This window comes from Silurus meridionalis, chromosome 2 (assembly GCF_014805685.1).
Source record: "Silurus meridionalis isolate SWU-2019-XX chromosome 2, ASM1480568v1, whole genome shotgun sequence".
Lineage (NCBI taxonomy): Eukaryota > Metazoa > Chordata > Actinopteri > Siluriformes > Siluridae > Silurus > Silurus meridionalis.
Window position 1 is genome coordinate 6,031,132 of NC_060885.1, and position 16,388 is coordinate 6,047,519.

At 41.4% G+C, this 16,388-nt stretch overlaps 1 protein-coding gene across 3 annotated transcripts in view; it reads left to right on the forward strand.

Moving 5' to 3' along the window:
• Positions 1–16,388, forward strand: part of znf827 (zinc finger protein 827) — a 123,023-nt gene that overhangs the window by 82,565 nt on the left and 24,070 nt on the right. For all 3 annotated transcript variants that reach the window (XM_046868990.1, XM_046868980.1, XM_046868994.1), the window contains 3 exons: positions 2,894–3,133; positions 7,135–7,189; positions 7,289–7,389. In XM_046868990.1, the coding sequence (XP_046724946.1) occupies positions 2,894–3,133; positions 7,135–7,189; positions 7,289–7,389 (396 nt within the window). The remainder of the gene's footprint in view (positions 1–2,893; positions 3,134–7,134; positions 7,190–7,288; positions 7,390–16,388) is intronic.

The following is a 16,388-nucleotide window of genomic DNA, read 5'->3' on the forward strand; positions in this document are numbered from 1 at the left end:
AGGCAGAGAACGATACAGAGTGAGTGACAGAGAGAGACAGACAGAGAGAAAAAGTGAGACAGACAGAGAGACCAAAAGAGAGAGGCGGACAGAGAAATAGAGAGACAGACAGAGAGAGACAGACAGAGAGAGAAAGAGAGACAGACCCAACAAATAACCAGTAAAACCCTCCTGAAAATCAAACCACCATATAGAAGATCTACTGGATCCTGATGGGCTTTTTAATGGGATGCCAATGGTCTGTAATGGGAGATAAAGGGAACGTGGTGTTTCTGATGGTTCCTGGTGTTTTATTTGCTGTTATTGCTGTCAGTGTCAATGTTCTAACCGTCAGATGCTGAGCATCAGTGCCATCGTACATGCGGTGCTTTTTTACTGACGAGTAACATTTCTTTATCACGTTTACAACTCTGAAATAAAAATCACTCCCGATATTGAACGATTGAATAAAGATGAATTATGATGTTATAATAATAATACTAATATTACATTTATTCATCTTTCATTATTCACTAGTAATTTCATTTCATATTTCCTTTCATTGAATTAGAGAAAGAGAGAGAGAGGGAGAGAGAGAGTAAAGAGAGAGAGAGAGAGAGAGAGAGAGAGAGAGAGAGAGAGAGAAAAGACAGCGTGAGAGAAAAATCCGACAAATTGAGAGAAGGTAGCAACACACACACACACACACACACACACACACACAGTAGTCACACTATCTAGGTCAGATACGGACATAAACACAGAGTTCCAGGCCTAAACTCCTCCCACCGACCCTCAACTCTACTGAATGGGCGGAGATTTGAGTCAGTGCCTGTAAGCCCCGCCCACCCATGCAGAGCTGTAGGCAGATGGCATCTACCCTGGTGCTATTTATAGCCGGCTGTTTGTCTAACCTTTTGAACCGATCTGATAAGAAGGAGCAGGGGAAAGGTTGCAGCACGCTATGAAAACTCTGAAAGGGTCTTTTTTTTCCATCCACCTCCATCCCTCTATTTCTCTCTCTCTCTTTCTTCTCTTTCTCTCAGCGCTACCGCAGACCTTTATATTTTCCGATCTCAGGCCGCTCAACGAGGACAGTTTTTCATTAAGACACCCGCTGAAGCGTAGGATCTCTTCATGTGCTCTTTATGGCATTGGCATCTGTTTCCTTCCTCTTTTTTTTTTTTTTTTTTTTTTGCCTAAGTGGACCTGAGAACCTTCTCGATACCAACCTCCACTCAGCATGAATGCGGACACATCCATATTAGTTCCACCTTCTTACCGGGGGTGATGTTCACTCGAAGGTGTGGTAAACATTTTGGTTTATTAGTAGAAATGGATATTAGGGATCCTGAGTAGCGCAGCGGAAAGGCATTCACATTGTTTGAATCCTGACAATACCACAGCCATCTATGGCTTAGAGACCAAGGAACCTTCAGTTTTCTGAGATGGAGGGAAAGGAATACTCTCCCTCCCTCTCTCTCTTTCTCTCTCTCTCTCCACTTGAACAAACGGTATGTAAATGAAGTGATCAACTATCAGATTATAATCTATCAGTGGCTTCGTTGCAACCTTCTGGCTTTACGCCAAGTTTGTATGGGTCACTATACTATACTGTTCACAAAATCTTCAGATACTTATAGCAGAATAATTCTGGCCTGACCCACCCCACCCTGCCCTGCATCATCCCACACTGCACCACATCATCCCAAACTGCCACACCCCACCCTGCCCTACATCATCTCACACTTCCCCACATCATCCAAAACTGCCCCACCCCACCCTGCCCTATATCATCCCACACTGCCCCACATCATCCCACACTGCCCCGCATCGTCCTACACTGCCCCACATCATCCCACACTGCCCGCATCATTCCACACTGCCCGCATCATCCCACACTACCCTATCCCACACTGCCCCACATCGTCCTACACTGCCCCACATCATCCCACACTGCCCCACCCTGCCCTACATCATCCCACACTTCCCCACATCATCCAAAACTGCCCCACCCCACTCTGCCCTACATCATCCCACACTGCCCGCATCATTCCAGACTGCCCCGCATCATCCCACACTGCCCTATCCCACACTGCCCCACATCGTCCCCACACTGCCCCACATTGTCCTACACTGCCCCACATCATCCTACACTGCCCCACATCATCCCACACTGCCCGCATCATCCCAAACTGCCCCACCCCACCCTGATACCTTGCCCTACATCATCCCACACTGCCCTACATCATCCCACACTGCCCTATCCCACACACATCATCCCACACTGCCCTGCATCATCCCACACTGCCCCACCCCACCCTGCCCTCACATCATCCCACATTGCCCTATCCCACACGCATCATCCCACACTGCCCATCATCATCCCACACTGCCCCGCATCATCCCACACTTCATGTTTGTCTTTGACACTGGTATTGTTCCAGTGTTTAAGTTAATAGATGTTTAATAAGATGAAGAAAAGAAAACCACTAGTTGATTTTAGGGACAACAAGAGGAAAGTAGTAGTTCAGTGTTTAAGGCTCTGTGTTACGGCGGTACCTGATCGGTCGATTAATTTCTCATTAAGGTTTCTCATTGTGACTGATGTCCCGGATAGGTTCCCTGGTGGTCTAGTGGTTAGTATGCGGCGCTCTCACCGCTGCAGCCCGGGTTTGATCCCCGGTCAGGGAACCAACCCCAGCCACTCTTAGTGCCGGTCCCAAACCCGGATTAATGGGGAGGTTTGCGTTAGGAAAGGCGTCCAGCGTAAAAACATGTGCCAAATCAAACATGCGGATGATCCGCTGTAGCGACCCCTAATGGGAGAAGCCGAAAGAAAGTTATTGTGACTGATGTACCGATGCACCGAAAATGTTGCGTTGCTCATTTCTTTCTCTTTGTCCTCTTCCAGAGAACAGCAAAGACACCTGTCTCCAGAAAGTAACAGTAAAGGCGGAGCCCATGGAGGTGGACCCACCTTCGGAAGTGGCCCCGCCCCCTTCGCACCTGCTAGGTTTCAGCACTTTAGGGGTATGCGAGAAGAAGGAGCCAATGGCTGGACTTCCAGAGCCTCTGCCCCGCCCCAACAAAGACCTCTTCTCCCAGGACATATCGGTCAAAATGGCCTCTGAGCTGCTCTTCAAACTGTCTGGTGAGTAAAAGAGGAGTGTATTGTCGCATCCCCAGCCCCGGTGCGCTGTTCTTCTCTTCCTGCCATTGCTTTTTAGTGTGTGTGTGTGTGTGTGTGTGTGTGTGTGTGTGTGTGTGTGTGTGTGTGCTACCGCTTTGGGCTCTATTCTCTTTTCTGTGGCCTGGGCTTCAGGGCAAGTATGTATGTGTGTGTGTGTGTGTGTGTGTTTGTGTGGGAGGTGGGGGGGTTTGGGTGTTAAACGATGCACACTTTTCACTCGAGAACAGAGAGAGGATTAGTCGAGGCAAAGCTGCCCCCGCTACTCGCTTTGGCAGTTACTGCTCTCGGTTTAAATTCCATGTAGCACCTCTGAATATCGAGAAAAAAAATCCTCCACCATCACTTTCCTCCCAGGACACACACACACACACACACACACACACACACACACACACACATAAACACTCACACACTCCAAACCAGCATCTGTGAACCGCGTGTGTGTGTGTGTGTGTGTGTGTGTGTGTGTGTGTGTGTGTGTGTGTGAGAGGACCCTGTTTGTTACAGCCCGGTCCTCCATTTGTTTCGTTCAAAAAAAAAAACACTAGTCTTTTCCTTTCTCTCGGGCTTTCTCTGCCCCTTGCTTCCCTTCTCTGTCCGCATCTCTTGCGGCATCGTCATGGCAACCCAGAGAACCCCTTAGTGTGTCATGTGACACCAAGAGTCGTAGAGAAGGAGCCTAGGAAGCATCACCCAGAGAGCAGGGTCATTACAGGACGATGTGGGAAACACAGATAAAAATCTATTGCAATAAAGCTGACTTGACTGGCTGATATTCCTCACTCCCATGAGGTTTTAAGTGTAAACAAGAGTTGTGAAACTAAAGCAAAAGAAATTTTTAGATCAACTCAACAAGCGTCTCACGCCTTTTCGAAGAAGCGAATTAAATGGAACGATCTTGAATTAATCCACTCTGCCTTCTATAGCAATCTTATAAGACCATAACAAATCACACATAGATCTCATAAACCTGGCCACGACATGCACAGTTAGTCCCTGATTTACGATGAAGATGCGTTCCCATGACCCCATCATAACTTGAATATCAAATAAAGTCGAGACATGGCCAAGCCTACCCAGGAGTCTTAGAGAATGGTGATCAGTATGGAGTAGTATACTGTAATTTGTGAATAATTTAGTAAAAGCAAGCAATTTACACTACCATGATGTATAAACTATACAGTATATATGTAATGTGGTAATGAGTGCGTGGACGAGACGCTCTCTGTTTCAAGTACTGTTGCCGCAGTAAGACATTTCAATGATTTAAACGTTTCAAAGATGGTCGTCTGTCCGTCAGTGGCGATCCCGTTCATGGTGGTTCCCTGTTGATGAAGTGAAGCAGGCTGTCCTCGGATGGTTCCGGTGTCCTGACAAATCTTTCTATGCTGAATCTTTCCAAGAAGAAGTAAGAGAGATCTAGAGTGGATTGAGAACCATCATGGGAAGACTGGCAGTGGAGCTGATGGTGAAATGGAAAAGCCTCTGAATTAAAACTTTCTTTCGGCTTCTCCGGTTAGGGGTCACCACAGCGGATCATCCGCATGTTTGATTTGGCACATGTTTTAACGCTGGATGCCCTTCCTAACGCAACCCTCCCCCTTTATCCGGGCTTGGGACCGGCACTAAGGCTTGTGCAACCCTAATGGCTGGGGTTGGTTCCCTGACCGGGGATCGAACCTGGGCCACCAGGGAACCGGATAAGCCTCTGAATGAAACCTGTTTATTACCAGGTTTGATTTAGCAACCCCCACCCTGCCTCTTTCAGGGCTCCACAGGGAGCTGCGCAATAACATCACAGTCATTTCCCCTTCCTCCTCCCCCTCCTATTTCATTCCTAGCTGCTCCCCCTCTTTCAGTGGGGGTTCCACTTCACACCTCAGAACATCCTTACCAGCTGCACTTCAGAGTTGAACAATACCACCCCCTGATTAACTGATAACCACAACGGTGCAGTTCACATTAGACCAGGTGACAAAACACCGAGATGATGATGGGTTCTCTCTTGAGTCTGGTTCCTCTCAAGGTTTCTTCCTCTTACCATCTCACCATCTCTTGCCACAGTTGCCACTGGCTCGCTCATCAGGTATAAACAATTACAAGGAACAAACTTATAGGCAATAAACACATTCTTTTTTTACAACCTCATTACCGCTTTAGCTCTTTAAAGCTGCTTTGAGACAGTGCCCATTGTAAACAATGCTTTACAAATAAAAATTAATTGAATTGAATCGAATTCAATTGAAGGGGCCCCGATGGTGTCAGCCCCAGTGTGCTCACGGGCTGTGCAAAACCAACAAGGTGTCCTTCAGTAGATCTTTAACATGAGTCTGGAACTCAGAAGAGTCCCTGTGTTGTGGAAAATGTCCTGCCTTGTTCCTGTGCTAAAGACACCTCAACCAAGTGGTAATTTTAAGATTACAGACCGGTGGTTCTAACGTCCCACATCATGAAGACCCTGGAGAGACTCGTCTTCCAACAGCTATAGACCACGATCCACAGATCTACTCCAGTTTGTATACCAAACGAGACTGGGAGTTGAAGACGTCATCATCTACCTCATAGAAAACAGATTTATTCACACCTGGATAAACCGGCGAATACTGTGAGGGTCATGTTCTTTGACCTCTCCAATGCTTTTGACACTTCTAGTGTAGGAGATAGTGTAGGATTACAAATATCTGGGGGATTGCATAGACAAATCAGAATGGACAATGATGGAACAATGAGGTACTCTACAGGAAGGTCCAGAGCATCCTCTATTTTCTAAGGAGCCTAAAGTCCTTCAATATCTGCAGGACAATGCTGAGGATGTTTTATGAGACGTTTGTGGCCAGTGCTCTCCTGTACGCTGTGGAATGCTGGGGAAGCAGGCTGAGAGTAGCAGACACTAACAGACTTAACAAACTGATCCGCAAGGCGATGTTGTTGGGGAGGAGCGGGAATCTGACGATAGTGTCTGAAAGGAGGATGCTGTTTAAAGTGCATTCCATCTTGGACAACTCCTCCCACCCACTACATAAAACACTGGTCAGCCTGAGGAGTTTGTTCAGTGACAGAATCATACAACCATGATGCACCACAGAGTGAGTGTTTATCCAGAGCCCTTATCCAGAGCGACTTACAACTGAGCATTGGAGGGTTAAGGGCCTTGCTTTAAATTAAAGTCTTGTGAAAAAAACACTTATGTATTCAACTTTATTGTCATTGTGCAAGGTACCAATGCCAATGAAATGCAGTTAGCAGCTAACCAGAAGTGAATAGTGGCTTATTTACAATAAATAACAGTAAATAAATAAGGTATAAGGCCTATATATACAGGGATGAGTAATGGTAATATTAAATGGTTTATATAATAATATATAATATACAATACACTGTGCAAAGATTATGTATAGACAGACATGTAAGATATACTCAAATGACATGATATAGTTATGTACAGTATGTATGATACAGTATAAATATGGGTGGAATGTACTGTAGTGCAAATGTGAGTTAAGGATGGTGCGAAAAGAAATGTATAGTGGAATTATATTCTGGATTTGTGAAGCAGCGTATGAAGAACAATGCCCGGGACTAAACTCAGACTCTAAAACGCTTCACCCAAGCATTAAACCACAAAGATGTGTCAGCGAACTCCAGATGCATATTTCTGCACACGATTTGTTCATATTTTTTTAAACTGTAATTACTAAATTATGTGCTTAAAAAGAAAATATAACCTAAGGCCTTCATGGCCATCAACATCAACACTGTACTTTCTTTACCAGGTTTCTGTTTAAGCGCAGGCTAGAGTAAACAAAGCGAACAATTACGCTTTATCTCGAAAACTCAAGAAAAAAAACCAACACGCCGCAGATGGCCCATTTGCACCGGGTTAGAATGAAGAATAAAACATGTCTGCTTTCTACAAACACGCCAGCTTAACCCGAGTGCCCTCTTGTGTTTTTGCGTTGCAGAAAAAGTAAGCAAAGCTAACGAAAATAAAGACGGCACATCGTTTGGCATGACCAGGTGAGCGCTAACACCTCTGCCAGCTTCTAGTGTTTTCCTGTTTTCCTGCCCTGAAATGAAACGAGGGTGACTGTTGTTTGCTTCACATTTCTCTTCCAGCCCTTTTCTGGACGACCGCTTTAGACAATCGCCCTTCAGCACCCGCTCCAAGAGCTCTTCCCCGGCCGAGGCCAGCTCCTCTGCCCGAGCCTCCCAACAAGGTACGTCATGCTGTGTCAATTCTTTTATTTAACACCATTGGTACCCAACACAGGGCATGTTAAATAAATAGCATGTCACCATGGAGCTCCGTCTACAAATTGTAATTATTTGTCTCGCCGTTCTTTGTGTATCAATAACACTTGCATTGATGTAGATTTGAAAACGACAATATGAATATAAAATCTTAAAAACAAAAAGGTTTTTGTCTATAAGAGGTGGTAAAACGTTTCGAGACCAGCTCAGTTTACAAGAAAGTACTTTTCTTATCTACGTTTGCACACCATCACCTTCAAAACAGTCCCCTTGCACAGCAATACAGCGCCCCCAGCGTTCCTGCCACTTCTGGAATATCTCCTGGAATTCTTCCTTTTAAAGCATCAAGCATCTTCTGGGATTCAATCTGGATCGCCGCAATGGTGTCAAAACGGTGACCTCTGAGGTGGATCATCATCTCCGTAAAGAGAGCAAAGTCCACAGGAGCCAAACCTGTCGGGTAATGTGGGTGCGGAAGTAAGATCACGTCGTTTCTGGCGAGAATCTCAGGTGTGAGGTGACAGGAAGCGCACATGATCAGAATAGCAGACGTGATAACGTACATGGTCAGAATAGCACCAGTTGCACAGCTCCCCATGTACACAGGATGTTATGAAGGCCAGTGCTTCCTGTGACTGTGCATTCAGCCTTGTGCTGCCATCTGTTGGCGTGTTACAGAACTAGTCTCGAAACTTTTTGATATCACCTCCTATACGAACTCTAACCGTTTCCGTAGTCAAAGTTCAGTATTGTGCTCAAGACAAACCTCCATCTCACTCAATGCTGAGACAAGCAGCTTCCCCAATATAAGTAAAATGTGGTAGAAAAAAACAAACAAACAAAACTTTTCTCAATGACTAGGAGGAAGACAATTGTTTTACGACAGTCATAGGAAAAGTAAGTACAGTGCATCCGGAAAGCATTCACACTTTTTCCACATTTTGTCTTAGTCTTAATCTAAAATGGATTAAATTCATTATTTTTCTCAAAATTCTGCAAACAAAACCCCATAATGAAATGCAAAATTGTTTGAAATCCTTTTCCAAATTTATTAACAATAAAAAACTTAATAAATAACATGTACATTAGTATTAACAGTCTTTGCCATGACACTCAAAATTGAGCTCAGGTGCATCCTGTTCCCACTGATCATCCTTGAAATGTTTTTACAACTTGACTGGAGTTCACCTGTGGTAAATTCAGCTGATTGGATAGGATTTGGAAAGACCTGTCTATAGAAGAATGTTGCATCATACACAAAAAGACTTGAGGCTGTAATTGGTGCCAAAGCAGCTATAACAAAGTATTGAGCAAAGACTGAATACTGATGACCATTTTTTCGTAATACATTCTCAAAGATTCCAAACAAACTTCTTCCACGTTGTCATTATAAGGTATTGGTTGTAGAATTTTGAGGAAAATAATGAATTTAATCCATTTTGGGATAAGGCTCTGTGGGAGAGACACAATGTGGAGAGACACGTCGGGAGGTGTTACAAAAGTTCCTATGCTAACTACCCACTGGAAAAATCCTGTGAGTTAAAGGCAGCTTTGCGTAAATCTTTTTTTTAATGAGGTGACTTTACCATGGTAAATTATTGTCAATAATTATTGTAAGGAATCGTTAACATTGACATGTGATCAAACAGTCTCTTCACATATATGAATATTACTATGAATAATAATTTTATCAAAGATGAACTGTGCAACTTTGTTATTCCGGAAGTTTGGATCAAATAAGTAGCCCTTTGTATTACTCAGTACCCTTAAAGTAGCTCTTAGTTTTTAAAAGGGTTTTTTTTTCTGAATATATTTCCTGATATTTATGTCCAGATGTAACCTAGAACATGGAACCTGGTAAGCAAAAGTATTGGGACATAGTCTTAAAATAAGCAGGACATCATTTGGGTGCTTATTTTTTGCATGAAGCTGGATACGGGCAGGTCAGAGCCTAAACAAAGCTCACTGCCACTTTGTTGACTATCAACAAGGTCATGAGGGAAAAGATTGGGGGGGTTCATGATAATCTGGACTTTATGTATCAAGCTGAAACAGTAGCACTGAAGCAAACGATGGTTCCAGCTCATCCTGATGATGGAAAATATTCCTCAGTGACTCTAATGTACGTGTGATGGCGTAAGACATTTATGCATCTACAGTAAGTGCGTTATCATTGTGGGGATCATTGTCAGGATCGTAGGGGACCCTGGAAACACTGGTCACATAGCAGAAACACACCTCGGATTGGACAAGAGTCCGTTACAGGATACCACACGGACACACATTTACACACACATTCACACATGCTTTCACACCTAGGAGCAATATCGAGTCACCAATCCACCTCCCAGCAAGTTTTTGGTAATTACGAGGAAACAAGGGGAGAGGTGACAAACGAGTGCTACAATATAAATGAATATGCAAACTGGAATACCAGGAAAGAATCAGCAGGGAAATTGTCTCTACAATGTCAGCAGATTTAGAAGTGAGGAATGTCGAATATGGTATAATTTCCACAATAGCACAGAAACTTATGATATAACATGTCAAAGTTTTTCTGAACATTCAGAAATCACTGTAGCACAGCCAAGAACCATGAATGAAATTCTTGACTGGATTTCCAGATCTGGACAAACAAAATAACATGTTACTCAACTAGCATGTCACAAACAAACGTGGGAGATGAACACTAGTCTAATCACTCGGGGTGTAATGGTGCTAACGTTTCGGTACACAGGGCTTTCGGTTCGGTGCACACGTGTACCAAATTCGAAAAATTCCCTCACAAACTTATTACGGTGCATCCGGGAATATTCATAGCACTTAATTTTTCCACATTTTGTTATTACAGCCTCATTCCAAAAATGGATTAAGTTCATTATTTTTCTCAAAATTCTACAAACAAAACCCCATAATGACAACGTGAAAGAAGTTTTTGCAAATTTATTCAAAAGAAAAAAACTAAATAAATCACATGCATATAAGTATTTACAGCCTTTGCCATGACACTGAAAATTGAGCTCAGGTGCATCCTGTTTCCACTGTTCATCCTTGAAATGTTTCTACAACTTGACTGGAGTTCACCTGTGGTAAATTCATTGATTGAACATGATTTGAAAAGGCACACACCTGTCTATAGATGTTCTAAAGCTCTCAAGCTCCAAAGGCCAAACCTCAGAAATTGACAAAGATTTCAAACAAACTTCTTTCACATTGTCATTATGGGCTTTTGTTTGTAGAATTTTGAGGAGAATAATGAACTTAATCCATTTTGAAATAAGGCTGTAACACAAAATTGTGAAGAAAAAGTGAAGTGCTGTGAATATTTTCCGGACCACAAGTTTGTTTAGTCTCACACTTTAAGCACAGGGTCACTGTGGCTACTCTTTATTTTTTTTCCCGTTTTTTTTCTGCCAGTCAGGTGATATAGGTTCTTTTGTGTTTTATGTACAGCTTCTAGAATTTCTCTTAAAATGAGACATTCCTGACAATTCCACATATCGATAGAGGAGTGAATGAACAAATAAATAATGATCTTGTGTGTTTCTTAAATGCAGACATTTGTTGAAGTATGCTAAAATACATAGAACACATCTTAAGAAAATTAAATATTAAATGTAAATAACACACACACACTCATATACACAGCTGTATTAACAAAATGCAGTCTAAGTTATAACTTTAATTAAAGATTTTCAATAATGTAAATCTATTTTAGTTAATTTACTTTGTGCCAATTTAATCGATTCCTCAATTAATCAATATAATAAAGTGTAATTGCATTAATTTGATTGATTATATATATATATATATATATATATATATATATATATATATATATATATATATATATATATATTTATTTTATTTTTTTTTTATTGAAACCAAGCATGCGTTTTATTTAAAATAGTTAAAAAAAAAATCAACTTTTGATGTTCACAAATGTATAAATAAAAAAAAACAATTGAAAAAAATCTTAATAAAAAAACGACAAGCAATTTTGTGTTTGTGTTCCCCCTAACTGTACCGAAATTGCACCCAATTGTACGTACCGAACTTTAAATTTTGTGTCCCGTGCCCCCCTACTAATCACACAGTGAACATTGTAGGAGAACAAAATTTTTTCTCTTCGACTAAATTGTTTAATTTGGCCAAATTTTTGTTTCTCTCTCATGCAAGCAAGAAATAATGATATTTTAATGCTAGAATGACTTCTGGTGAACTAGGGTTCATTTGTTTGTTTATTTTTAAAAAATTCCCACTTTTTTTACATTTTAGATAAAAAGCGTTATTTTTATGTTTAAAAGATTATTTCGATTAGTATCGATTATTATACTTGAATTATTCAGGTTGTCAATTTTTGCTACTGGTTTGTGCTGCATATCTTTCTTGACTTAACACAGGGGTGTCAAGCAAGTCCACCCAAAATTCTACCTGTTTAAATCTAATGATTTTCATTGTCAAGGACAATCAGGTGTGGCCCTTGATTGGTTGGAATAAAAAAACCTGCACCCACAATAACCCCTTTGTGGAAAAGATTAGACACCCTGGCTTTGGCTTTGTCTGCACTAATCGGGATAAATTTGAAAATGCCGTTTTCATCTAAAAGCGATCTCCGTCCACACTTTCATTTTCACTCATATCCATATCCTCCACACTGAAACGTCTGAAACACCCCTGAAACACCATCATTTCCACCGCATTTCCCTTTGAGACCGTCACCGTTTTTTCACGTTGCAGTGCTGACTGTGAAAACGCCATTTTCACATTTATCCACTTTGGACAGCGTTTTCAAAAAGCTGCGTTTTAATTCAACTGGCAACGCAGTCTCAGTTTGGACGCAAAGCAAAAACCGAGAGAAAAATATGCATTTTTAAACAAAAACATATTAGTGTGTACACAGCCTCAAACCTTTCCCCTGAAGTAGATTAGATTTACATATTTATTTATTTTAATTATATTTTAATTACATTTTATTTGTGTAGCACTTGTAACAATGGACATTGTCCTAAAGCAGTTTTGGAGAAATATATTAGGAATATAACTTTAACATTTATAAATCAGTTCATATAAGCTTATCCCAAAATCCATCCTCAATGTCCTTAAGTTCATTTCTCAGGAACTTCATGGATCTGTTGGTGCAGAACCATCCTGAGCTGCAGCAAATGGTCTGCAATTGAAAAAACTCCATCCTGAGGTAAGGCATCAGGATGAATCAGGCAGGTCCAGGAAAAATATACGCAGCAGATCACTGTACCTCGGGGGCATGTTTAACTCGATGGAGTGGTAGTGGGGTGGGTTGGGGTTTTGGAGGGCAACAGGGAGATTTTAGCCATTAGGTTCTGAGGCCTGCTTTGCTACTCGGAAGTTCCCTTATTACTCGCCGATTACAAATCCCCACCCGCTGTCAGGCGCCAGGAGGCCTCATGCCCATATGCGTGCCCAGCCCGGAGGCCTTGGCACTGCGCAGCTGTGCTCCATGTCCCCCAACCCCATCTCTGCCCCTACCCCATCTCTGCTGGCCCCTCTGGCGAAGGGTAATTAGTGCACGGCGGCATGGCCCGCTTCCTTCCACCACTTAATGAAATAATGATTGGGTTTTCCATGTCCAGGGTGCCCTGAGAGTTAATTTGCTACACACACACACACACACACACTCATATACACAGCTGTATTAACAAAATGCAGTCTAAGTTATAACTTTAATTAAAGATTTTCAATAATGTAAATCTATTTTAGTTAATTTACTTTGTGCCAATTTAATCGATTCCTCAATTAATCAATATAATAAAGTGTAATTGCATTAATTTGATTGATTATATATATATATATATATATATATATATATATATATATATATATATATATATATATATATTTATTTATTTTTTTTTATTGAAACCAAGCATGCGTTTTATTTAAAATAGTTAAAAAAAATCAACTTTGATGTTCACAAATGTATAAATAAAAAAACAATTGAAAAAATCTTAATAAAAAGCGACAAGCAATTTTGTGTTTGTGTTCCCCTAACTGTACCGAATTGCACCCAATTGTACGTGCCGAACTTTAAATTTTGTGTCCCGTGCCCCCTACTAATCACACAGTGAACATTGTAGGAGAACAAAATTTTTTCTCTTCGACTAAATTGTTTAATTTGGCCAAATTTTTGTTTCTCTCTCATGCAAGCAAGAAATAATGATATTTTAATGCTAGAATGACTTCTGGTGAACTAGGGTTCATTTGTTTGTTTATTTTTAAAAAATTCCCACTTTTTTTACATTTTAGATAAAAAGCGTTATTTTTATGTTTAAAAGATTATTTCGATTAGTATCGATTATTATACTTGAATTATTCAGGTTGTCAATTTTTGCTACTGGTTTGTGCTGCATATCTTTCTTGACTTAACACAGGGGTGTCAAGCAAGTCCACCCAAAATTCTACCTGTTTAAATCTAATGATTTTCATTGTCAAGGACAATCAGGTGTGGCCCTTGATTGGTTGGAATAAAAAAACCTGCACCCACAATAACCCCTTTGTGGAAAAGATTAGACACCCCTGGCTTTGGCTTTGTCTGCACTAATCGGGATAAATTTGAAAATGCCGTTTTCATCTAAAAGCGATCTCCGTCCACACTTTCATTTTCACTCATATCCATATCCTCCACACTGAAACGTCTGAAACACCCTGAAACACCATCATTTCCACCGCATTTCCCTTTGAGACCGTCGCCGTTTTTTCACGTTGCAGTGCTGACTGTGAAAACGCCATTTTCACATTTATCCACTTTGGACAGCGTTTTCAAAAAGCTGCGTTTTAATTCAACTGGCAACGCAGTCTCAGTTTGGACGCAAAGCAAAAACCGAGAGAAAAATATGCATTTTTAAACAAAAACATATTAGTGTGTACACAGCCTCAAACCTTTCCCCTGAAGTAGATTAGATTTACATATTTATTTATTTTAATTATATTTTAATTACATTTTATTTGTGTAGCACTTGTAACAATGGACATTGTCCTAAAGCAGTTTTGGAGAAATATATTAGGAATATAACTTTAACATTTATAAATCAGTTCATATAAGCTTATCCCAAAATCCATCCTCAATGTCCTTAAGTTCATTTCTCAGGAACTTCATGGATCTGTTGGTGCAGAACCATCCTGAGCTGCAGCAAATGGTCTGCAATTGAAAAAACTCCATCCTGAGGTAAGGCATCAGGATGAATCAGGCAGGTCCAGGAAAAATATACGCAGCAGATCACTGTACCTCGGGGGCATGTTTAACTCGATGGAGTGGTAGTGGGGTGGGTTGGGGTTTTGGAGGGCAACAGGGAGATTTTAGCCATTAGGTTCTGAGGCCTGCTTTGCTACTCGGAAGTTCCCTTATTACTCGCCGATTACAAATCCCCACCCGCTGTCAGGCGCCAGGAGGCCTCATGCCCATATGCGTGCCCAGCCCGGAGGCCTTGGCACTGCGCAGCTGTGCTCCATGTCCCCCCAACCCCCATCTCTGCCCCTACCCCCATCTCTGCTGGCCCCTCTGGCGAAGGGTAATTAGTGCGCGGCATGGCCCGCTTCCTTCCACCACTTAATGAAATAATGATTGGGTTTTCCATGTCCAGGGTGCCCTGAGAGTTAATTTGCTACACACACACACACACCACACACTACCCAATTGAAGTTCTCTCTCTCACACACTCACTCTCCCTCTTTAGCTTTGTCTGTTTTATTTTTAAACGGTCAACACCTTTTTTGACCTGACGTGGGCTGTAACTCCCACTCCGTATTCGACACAGAGAACGAAGTGTTTATGATTATTACTAATATTATTATTATTTCTGCATAGCCGTCCCATTCGGCGTTAAAACACACCAAATTTACTTACAGCACGTATTTTCACTGTCCCTTTGTGGAAAAGCAGGTTGGTATACCCTTGTTTCTTTGCCTTGGGTTACACTTACCAGAAAGTGTCGAGGCTGTCTCCTCTCTGCCGTTAACGATGCCAATTAAACCATTAAGCGCTTGAGGACCTCACATACACACACACAGACAGTCTGGTCAGCAATTGCTGTAGACGGTCACCGAATTACTGACCCCGTGACCCTGGAAAAAGCAAGCAATTTCAGATAATTAAAGCAACTAAGGAAGATCACTGAATTTTTAACTCATACAAATTCTGGCATCTATAAATATTCATGAATTATCCAAATTGGACAATAAGTCGCTTGGATTTCAGTTCTTCAACATTACAATAGCAACTGTTCCACACATCACATTAGTGCTGCTTAGCTAAATTAGCACCCAAGTATCAGCAAAAAAGAGAGAACAGACGACCAACTTTTAAACCGAATTCAGTGCAAACACAAGCCCTGCCCGGTGCATTGTGGGAAGATGCGATAAATCACGCTCACATCCGAACAGGCTCTCAGAGCCATCAAGTCTGAGCTTATAGGTCCGTACTGGTCATGATTCACCTCAGAGCACCAGGGGTTTCTGGGAACTGTATCTCGACTGCCTGCTATTGCTTCCAAAAGTCACGCACCAGAGCTGAGGGCAAAAACATCCACGCACCTTTAATGGAAGCTCTCGTACCGTGAATCAGACTCCGGATGAAGTGGAAAGATGTAGCATACGCCATGGAGTTATATAATTATGGGGCTAAATGTAGTATATTTAATAATATGCTACTTCTAATCCGAGCTAAAGTGTAAAAGTGGTGTATGTGCATTAACACCAAACTGCCCCTGCCTCGGATGTTATGAAAGTGAGCAGGAAAGGTCACTTTTCTTTCCTCGTAAGATATTAATGCTAAATTTGTATTAGCAGTCATTAATTAGAGACACTATCATGATTTAAAATTAATGAAACACTCTTCCTGGAAAAAAAAATAAAATAAAAACATTATACACAAATATACAATCTCCAAAATTATTAGCACTCGAGGTTTTAATACACACAATCACCCTTT